The 10,006-nt window shown below is 37.0% G+C and overlaps 2 protein-coding genes across 2 annotated transcripts; both read right to left on the bottom strand.

The window, feature by feature from the left end:
* Positions 1 to 3,202: 3,202 nt before the first annotated feature.
* Positions 3,203 to 5,614, bottom strand: LOC110105854 (pentatricopeptide repeat-containing protein At5g39710-like). Its single transcript, XM_028697841.1, has one exon. The coding sequence runs from the start codon at positions 5,593 to 5,595 to the stop codon at positions 3,373 to 3,375; it is 2,223 nt and encodes a 740-aa protein (XP_028553674.1). The 5' UTR covers positions 5,596 to 5,614; the 3' UTR covers positions 3,203 to 3,372.
* Positions 5,615 to 9,456: 3,842 nt separating this feature from the next.
* LOC110105849 (60S ribosomal protein L39-like) lies at positions 9,457 to 9,730 on the bottom strand. Its single transcript, XM_020835510.2, has one exon. The coding sequence runs from the start codon at positions 9,728 to 9,730 to the stop codon at positions 9,575 to 9,577; it is 156 nt and encodes a 51-aa protein (XP_020691169.1). The 3' UTR covers positions 9,457 to 9,574.
* Between the last annotated feature and the right edge of the window lie 276 nt (positions 9,731 to 10,006).

The following is a 10,006-nucleotide window of genomic DNA, read 5'->3' as shown; positions in this document are numbered from 1 at the left end:
AAGGGCTTCACTTGAGAATTTGCACAACCCTTTTATCCGTTTGTATGCATGTTGTGAATCCGATGGCGTGGTGTGACACTATGATTATTTGCTGCTTCTTGCATATGAGAAATACACAGGGTTTTTCTTGAGAATTTGCACATGCCTTATGTCCGCTTGTATGCATGTTGCGGATCTGGTGGCATGGTGGCGTGGCATCATGGTGCGATAGGTCTCATTTGAGAATTTGTAAACACCTTCTATCAGCTTGCATGTATGTTGTGGATTCGGTGGTGTGACGCTACATCATGAGTTGTTTGCTACCCTATGTGGGTAGATTGTCATGCACTAACGAATCTCCCATTGTAGTTCTTAGATAACTGCATTCACTATAATTATCTTGTACTCGCTCACATATAGTTTGTTGTATGCACAACGAGTTCCCTACGATAGCTCGTAAGCATTTGCATTTGGTGTAATCACATTGCATTTTGCTTGTGGACAATACATTGGATGCATAACGGCTCTTCTACAACAGCTTGCAGGAGCTTACATTTATTGTAGCTCTCCTACATTTGTTATGATCTTCAGCCCTTGCTTACAAATGACGCGTTGCATATGCACACTCACAGAGGATCCCTCGTCCTTGCAGCATAACCTCTGTTATTGCTTGTTATGCAAACAAATATGCTCATTTGTAATTTGATGTTGGCTGCCAGCTGAACTGCATTCACCAATGATATCTTCATGCATTTTGATTGGCAAGTTATTACATATCGATCATCCCCGCTTATAATCAGATGAACATGTTTGTTTGTAAGTTAAGGTTGACTATGTGGGTAGGGGTGTCAATTAGGGTCAACGGGTTGGGTTCGGGTCAAACCCAACTTAACCTGGCCGTAAATAGGTCGACACTAACTCGACCTGATTTTACAAACGGGTCAGGATTGTCAACCCAGACCTGACTCGTGCGGGTTGCTAGGTTGACCCGACCCAACCCGCTAGGGAAATAATCACCTGCTCGTAATAGCAGCGCGAGAGGGACGGTGGCAAGCAGATAGCGGTGGCAGACAGCGGTAGCTCTGTTGGGATGGTAGAGGCAACGCTAGCGGAATTACAAACGACAACGGCGACACGACAGAAGCACAAGCAGGACGACGACAGCCGGGGCCGGCAACAAGTCGACAACGGTGAAGCGATGAGGTAGTGAGCAACAAGCGATAATTGACGCAGCACTAACGCGACGAACGCGATGACGCAATGCGAGTGACACAACGATTGACGAAGATAGGTCACACGAGATTACAAACGGGTCAATCCGGATTGGTTTTAGGTTTTTGGATCAACCCAAACCCAATCCGATTTTACAAACGGGTTGGAATTACAAACCCGAACCCGACCCATATGACAAACGGGTCGAAATTACAAACTTGTAGGAAGTCATTGCACCTGTGTTATGTTCGTTATCATCATTCGCATATGACTTGGTGTACTCGTTTGCAATGACACTAGTTACACGCAGTACGGGGTATGTTTGCAATACAAATCTTTCCTTCTATCGTAGGTAAGGCATTGTATGCATAACATCTTTGTTAACCATATTTGTTAGGGAACCCATTATATTTACAATTTGTCAACTATCGTAGTTGTTTATTAGTGTTTACAATAAACTACATTGTTCGCATGTGGATTGGTGTTTTCACTCCCAATCGATGACATTGATTGCATGAGGATTGCATTTGCTTCGAATTTTTTAAATACACCTTCATCGACATTTATTGCATGTTGAACCCTTTTATTGCTTGCAGTGCTTAATATGCTTGGTCATATATTGACATTGAATACAAGATGCTGCATTTGTTGCTTGTTGATATTTCAAATTCTCTGCACAAGCATGAACAATAAGATTGTTGTATGTCACTTATCATCCGGTCGGTAATTGCAATAGAGTGATAGGAAACACATGAAGATTTCAAGTAATTCCTATCAAGAGAGCAAAAACAGCGAGAAAACGCTTTCAAACTCCAATGAAAAATAACAAAATAGTAATTTTATTGCATGAAATCCATTAATACGGAAAGGAAAGAGCAAGGTACAATTGATCCTCTATTCGAGATGAGGATAGTTCTCTCCCAATCTCTAGACGCCGCTAGAGCCCAAAGGAAACCTAACCCTAAGAAATCTCAAATTTCAGCCAAATTCAAGATGCTCTAACCCTAGGAAAACAAACTATTTAATGCATACAAATCAAAAAGAAATCCATAAACATTCACTACATTAAAATTTCCTCATAAACTTTTTTCAAAAACCCTTCCAAAACTTCTATGTTGACGTTGGCGGTGCGATCGGCATACAGGAGAGGCGAACGTTTACGCCTTGGTTCCGCCTAGGCCGGTCCCGTATGGACCAGTCTAACATAGAGCTATTAGATATCACAATGATTTTTTTGATGATCCTATTAGTGATGATGATAATGATAATATTGATTTTGGGGCATAAAAGACTTGACTTAGATCTTCAAAAGACTTCATTTAGAATCTTGCCCTATCATAAGTTAATAGTTTTCATCTTTAATGAACTCGGAACTTCTATTCGATATTTAGAACTATGTTTACTTTTCTATTGTGCATCTTTTATGAGTTAAAATTATACTTTTTTTATGAACATGGTATGTTATCTAATTTTTCATAATTTATGAAATTGTTTTTTGTTTTCAACTCAAAACATACACCTTGATTTGATTCAAAACCTACGTTTCGATTTTATTGAGAAAACCACCTCTATTCCCAATATAACATCACCTATACATTTTTGCATGCCACAATAAAAAAATTAGAAATTTGACAACAGCAAATAATATAGACAAAGGTTTTGTCATAAAATTTGATGGATGGAGGTGAGGGGGATATGGTTCTGTAAGTCTAAAAGATATAGATATTACATAAAAATTTTGATCCTAAAAAATTTTCTTCAAACTAATATGCATTTAGCTGTAAAAAAAAGTATAATATTTCATGCAGCAACTTTCCAAACCTGTTTTTTCACAGCAAGTTGGAAAAAGATCTGACCTCCTGGCATTTGATTTTGCAGAAACCTGTTCTTTAGCTTCAAGCTGGGAATATACACACCTTTACTTGCCTGTCCACACTCTGAAACAAATAAAACACATTATTTGATACAATTCTTCATCCATAAGAAGATCAAGTTGTTTCTGAAAAGTACAAGATGCACATTCTCCCTCTCATACAGCCCCACCAATATCCAGTCCCTGTGAAGCATCAAATTCAACAAACATCTCCAATTCACTGCCCATCAAAATTGGAAAAATCTAAGCCCTTCAGAAAGGGAGATCAATTTTTTCTTTAGTTTCAAAGATCTAGAAACTCCCAACCTCTACCCACTTTTTGGAAGAAGGCCATCTTTTGCCATCTCAGTAAGAACATCAACCACAGCCTCCAAGTTTCCATCCCTCAAGTTTATGTCAGCAAGAATCTTTGATGATTCAGCATCTGTTAGCACAGAGCTTCTCAATAAATGCTCAATAATCTGATTAAGCTCTTCATTCATCCCCTCAGTTGCAAGCCCTTTTATTAGAAATATTGTACTTATGGCACTAGGAGAGAGACCAGCCTGCAGCATTTCCTTATACAGGCTTAGCCCCTTCAGAACATTTCCACATTTGCAGTGCCCATGAATAATTACATTATAGGCAGCCTCATCAGGCTTCAAGCTCCTCTCACGCATGGAGCCAAACACTTTATCAGCTTCATCCATCAATCCTTTCATACAAAAGCTCTTTATTAGAGATACAACACTCTTGAAATCTGTTTTGTCACAGCTTTCCATTAAAGCATCATATGTGATTCTATCTGGAATATTCTCCTCATGGTATAGCCTAAAAAGTAGGCGTCTGGCTTCCTTGGTTCGTGACATCTTGTTAAGACCATTTATGAGGACACTATAAGTAACTACATCAGGGAGAATACCATTCCCAATCATCTCATAGTGAAGAAGAAAAGCCTTCTCCAACTCCCCTTCTTTGCAATGCCCATCAATAAGTGTTGTGTATGTCAGTTCATCAGGCTTCAACCCCTTGCTAATCATTTCATCGAACATCTCAGCAGCATCACCCAATCTTCTCACCTCACAAAGTCCCCTAATGAGTGAAGAGTATGTAATTGCATCGGGCAAGACACCCTTGGCAACCATTTCTCTGTAAAACTTGAATGCCATATCCACATCTCCAATTCTACAATACCCACTAAGTATTGTGCTGTAAGTTATCACATCAGGCATCAAGCCTCTCTCCTTCTCCATATCACGAATAATCAACAAAGCCTCTTCCATTTTTCCCAAAATACAGTACCCATTAATCAGAGCATTATAACAGACAACTGATGCTTCAATCCTATTCTCTCTCATCTCCTTCATAACATCCATGGCCTCATCCAAGAGACCCTTCTTTGAAAACCCGCTTATCAAACTTGTGAACGTAACCTCGTTGAGTCGAATCCCTCTCTCCCGCATCCTCCCAACAATCTCCATTGCCCTGCTCAGATTGCCAGCATTGCACATCGCGCTAATTACCGAAGTATATGTCACCACATTCCCTTTCACGCCTTTCCTCCACATTTCATCAATCACCACCAATGCCCCGTGCACATCCCCCTCCTTACAATACCCATTCACAAGAGTATTATAACTAACCACATCAGGCACTACTCGCTCCTTAGCCATTTCATCAAACAACTTACGTGCATCTCCTACCCTCCTCTCCCTGCAATACCCATTCAATAACGAATTATAAGTAATCAAGTTCGGCCTCACTCCCCTCTCTAGCATAAAGCCCAACAATCCAATTGCTTTGTTGGCCGCCCCCGACTTGCAGTACCAATCAATCAGAGTGTTATAAGTGACAACGTTAGGCGAACAACCAGCCATCCTCATCTCTTCAAAATAGCCAATCGCCGTGTCAAAATCTCCGCTTGAGCAGAACCCACGAATGAGAATGTTATAAGTGTAGACATTGGGGGAGACGCCGGAATAGGTGATCTCGGATAAGAGCTTCTTGATGGAGGCATCGGAGTGGCGAGAGCGGAACATGGCGTGGAGGATAGAGTTGTGGGATAGTAAAGAGGGAGTGAAGCCGATAGATTTAGCGAGAGAGAGAACAGAGAGGGCTTCGGGGATTTGGAAGGAAGACGAGTAGGATTTGATGAGGAGGTCGACGGCATTAGGGGAGGCGGAAAAGGCGGAGTTTTGAGAGGGAAGGAGGGAGAGGGAGGTGGAGAGGGAGGGGAGGAGAGAAGAGAGGGGGAAGTGAGAGGTGAGGAAGCGGGAGAGGGAGAGCGCGGGAGAGATAAGGTTGAGGTGAGAGAGAATGTGGAGGGCGAGGGAGAGGGGAGAGAGGGAGGGAGGGGAGGAAGGGAGGCGAAAGAGGAAGGGGAAGAGAGAGAGGGTGAGGCGGCGGCAGGGGAAGGCAAAGAGGAAGGCATGGGTTAAGGTGGAGGGGCTAAGCGGGTGGGTGACGGGGAGTTTGTGATTGAGGCGGGCGAGGGTTTCTTTGGCCAGTTTGAACTCGTCGGCGGCGGAGGGGTTCGGCCAGCGGGGCCTCATGTCAACGTGGAGAGGACCATTGCTGATGGTCTATAGAGTATAGTCTCTACATTCTGAAGGTTGTGGGGTGTCGTTAGTGATGTTCTCTCTTACAAGTATGGTTTAAATATATAAAATTATATAAAGATAGTTTTTTGGGAAATAAATAGAGAAATTTTACTTTTTATATTCTTCATAATATGAATATTTATCTCATGTATTTTTATTTAAAAAATATTTATAATTTACAAAGTTCATTTGTTATTATTGTATTAAGAGGGAGACCCTCCTATAAATATTAATCATTGATTTTTTTTGTTACTTGAACTATTATGTTTTAAGTATATGCTCAATCGATCTTGAGGATTGTTTGATATTTATAATATTTGTATTGCTCAAACTTTGATGTCTCTTTAGCAAGTTTTTGTTGTTCTAAGATTATTTGTGTTGCTTTATTTATTTGAATTAAAATACAATCAACGTCAAGGATTATAAATAATTTATCAAACAGGGAGATTGGAGTAGGAGGTGTAGGAGGCAGTAACATGATTTGATTTTAACAGCTAAATACCTTCACAACTTGGTTAGAGGGTTTGGTAACAATCATAAATTCATAATGATGACCTATAGTATGATGAACACAATGTACCTTAGTAATACATTATTATTTATGATATGGCTTATTATACTGTAGCATATATGCAATCAAATTTTTAATAAAGTATCAAGTTTTACTCTACCCCAATACATTTTGGGTAGATATAGCTGTCTTAGATGAATAATTTGATCAATAATGCATAGTGATAGTGTGTGTATACTTTTACTATTAGTGAATTAGAATAAGTCCCATTAGATAATATGTGAAGTGGCATTATTTATGAAGTTGATGACATTAAATTTTTTTTACCATTTTATTTTTACACCACATACACAAATGCTAAGACAAACAATGACCCATTAGAAGACAAACAATGACCCACTATGTAAGTGTTTCTATGCATTGTTAGAAGAGCATGGGTTATGCGCACACATAAAGGACTTTCTCTCATCACTTTAAATATAGATGTGGCTAACATAAATGAGGTGAAATCATAAAGTTCAAGTAATAACCTTGAGATTGTGAGTAAATAAAATATTTAACATCTTATTTCTATAACTTATACACTAACAAGTTTTCAATTGTATTATTTTGCAGCAAATGGTTGTGGAGTATATGCAATCCATTACTTAAAAGAAGACTCTCCTTGAATTATGAATTATATTATGTAATTTTCATAGAGAAGTTTTTTTCGTAGACTTATTCTTCAATAACTTAGACCCTTAATGCATTTTAAAGTATTTCATGTCATTATAATTGAATTTGTGTGGACTTCTAAATAAATTTTGTGAATTTATCTATTTGCATACTTGTTCTTAAATTATGTAGCTATGACACTTATTTTATGTGCAATTATATAGTTATAGATCTTAATTGAATTTTTAAACTATATAGCTATGTAGATCATGATTGATGTTGATGTGAATGTAGTTATATAGTTATGTGTAAATTATGTTTTGTCATTGATATTCTGAAGTAGATGTTGGTCATTATGGAGAATGATCTTTAAGTTGCACTTATCTATCACAATCTTAGCAAAGTTAAAACTTTGCTCTATATTAAGCACAAGTAGAAAGAAAGAGATGAATGTGGTTTGGACATAGTTATGTCATATTCATATTATGTTTGTTCCTTATTTGAACATTATTCTACATTAAACATGAGAAAAAAGCATGAGTCGAATATGGTTTTAACACAATTGAACAAGTTTCAAATAATGTGTAAACCAACTTAACTCTTTTTTAATCTTGAAGTTTGAACCAAGTTGAATAAGGTTTGAATCTTGTCAATCCAGATCAAACATGATTAAAATATGATTGATAATCGATGTAACATATTCAATATTATTTCGAACCTAATCGAAGTAGGTTATAAATAAGTTCAAAGAAGTTTAGACCTCTTTAAAACTTGATCTTACAAGGTTCAAACTAGGTTGAAACTTGATTGAAAATGGTGTTTCGATATGTTATGGGTGAGATATCAACAATTTTTTGAGTGAAATACATTTACTTTCAAGGGCATTTATGTTTTGAAATGAACTTTAAGGGATATTTTTTATATTAAAATATATGGAGCATATTTGCCCAATGGCCCTATTATGGAGGATATAAATTCAAATTTTCTAGTGCATATTGTTGATATTCATCAAATGATATGGCATATGCATATATATATATCGCACATCTAATATATTTTTCTTAATCTAGATTCAATCAAACTATTGCTTGTGAAGAAGCTGGCCAAGAATATTTGTTGGTTCTTTTTCATGCTTTAGGTGTTATTTGGCTATATGTTCTTCTTAAATGAATGCATTTTAGAAATAACAAGTAATTGAAATATAAACATTTTAAAAATTGTGTGTGTTGTTTGATTTGATATAAATTAATAATGTTAAATAATTTAAGTGTTCATTATGATACATTTAAAATGTGATGAAATATAGTAGGTGGACAATAGTGGACAGTGGTTGGGGCTAGTGGTGGCAATGACAGGCAACAACAGGCAAAACTGTGAGCTAATGTAGTGACAGGTGTGTAATGACATGTTGTGGTGGGTGGCAATGATAAGCACTATCAAGCAGCCGTTGATTATTAACAACAACAAATGGCAAGTGACGAGAAAGTTATTTTAGAAAGCTATCCCAAATAAAGCCTTAATGTAATATGAGATACATTAGGTTGATGTAGACAACATATTATACAATATTGTGGAGAATTACAATTTCCGTCACTTCAATTAGTCATTAGAACCTATTGCTAACCACTACATTTTGATGCAAATCACCAAAACTCTAATTTAGAGGGATTGGTGACCAAGGATCCTGTTAGATGAGTTGCTTAAAGAATTGTTAAAACATCCTAGATAAGTAGTTGACTTCCAATAAAATCACCACCAAGAACAACCACCTAAAGCTACTACTAATAAGAGAGAGAGAGAGAGAGAGAGAGAGAGAGAGAGAGTAGTTCGCATTTTAATGGCTATTGTACAGGGAAACAAATTTAGGCTTCGTTTGGGACGGCTTTCTTGATGCTTCTTAAAGCTGCTTTCTAATACAAAAGTTTCAATTTTTTAACTAAAAAGCTGCTCTAAGAAACAGCGAGAAAGCCGTCCCAAACGAAGCCTTAGTTGACCATAAGATTTAGGAACAAATTTAATCAAATCCTAAGCTAATTTTAGACTAAGGTTTTATTTGGAACAGTTTTTTTTAGTACAAAATTTTTTTAAATTAAAATTTTGTACTGAAAAGTAACTTTAAAAATCAATAAAAAAAATTTATCCCAAAAAAACCAAGAAGCATTTATTGAAAACAGTCAGAAAACCCTAAATCACTAAGTCACAAAAATAAATAAATAAATAAAATAAAAAATAAATAAATAAATAAATAAAAAAGTCGTGTAGTTCTCGATCCTTGCCAACTTCCTCACATTTTGGCATTTTGCAATCAGATAGGTTGCTGCTGATAGGCTAAATTGAAAAGCCCATGGATTTCGGTGCACTTCAGCATGCTGGGCCGACAAAGGCCCATGGACATATATTGAACCTGTACATTACATATAGAGGGAACAAGAGAAGAGAGAATATATTTAAACGGATGGAGCAATTCAATTATTCTCAGACATTTTTTCTTATCATTCTAGTTTTAATACTAAAAAAACATCATTAAACAACCGAAATCTTACTTTTTTTTTTTGGTCAAACAACCACAATTCGAAATTCATATAAAAGAGCGTAGCAAAAGTTCACAATTTCAATAATCAAAACTAACAATGTTTCCAACACATCAGGGGTTTTTTTATAAATAACTAAAACAAAACAGAACTCTAAAACACATGTCCTTCAAATAATAAAAGGGAAAACAGTGCGGTTACCCTGAACCCAAATCAGCGACACCTGAGAGTATTCTTAAAACCCTAGCTTAGTGCGTCTCCAGTGCCTGCGCTTAGCATTGTACTTAATGGTGTTGTTGGTCCTCATGCGAATCCAATGGGGAATGGGCATATTCTGCCTCATCTTCTTCGACAGCTTCTTATTGATCCGAAAAATCATGAACGAAGGCATCTTCGCTGCCGCTCCAAAGCAAGACGGCCGATGTTGAAGAAACCCTAGCTCAAGGGAACTTATGAACCGAAATCTTACTTATTAGTAGAAAAATAAATCAGGCACATTAAATGACAAATTAGAACTTAAATGAATGCATTGAAAACTCTATTAAACAAACGAAGAATTCATCAGAACTAGCGGAACATAATAGAGTTATTTCATAGAGAATTCTAATGATATCCCATGTTGATAATAGCTGCAAATAAATCATTAGCAGACACAACTTGGGAGTCT

The sequence above is a fragment of the Dendrobium catenatum genome, unplaced genomic scaffold (assembly GCF_001605985.2).
Source record: "Dendrobium catenatum unplaced genomic scaffold, ASM160598v2 fragScaff_scaffold_1016, whole genome shotgun sequence".
NCBI lineage: Eukaryota > Viridiplantae > Streptophyta > Magnoliopsida > Asparagales > Orchidaceae > Dendrobium > Dendrobium catenatum.
Note: the sequence above shows the minus strand (reverse complement) of the source record. Positions and strands in the feature narration are given on the sequence as shown.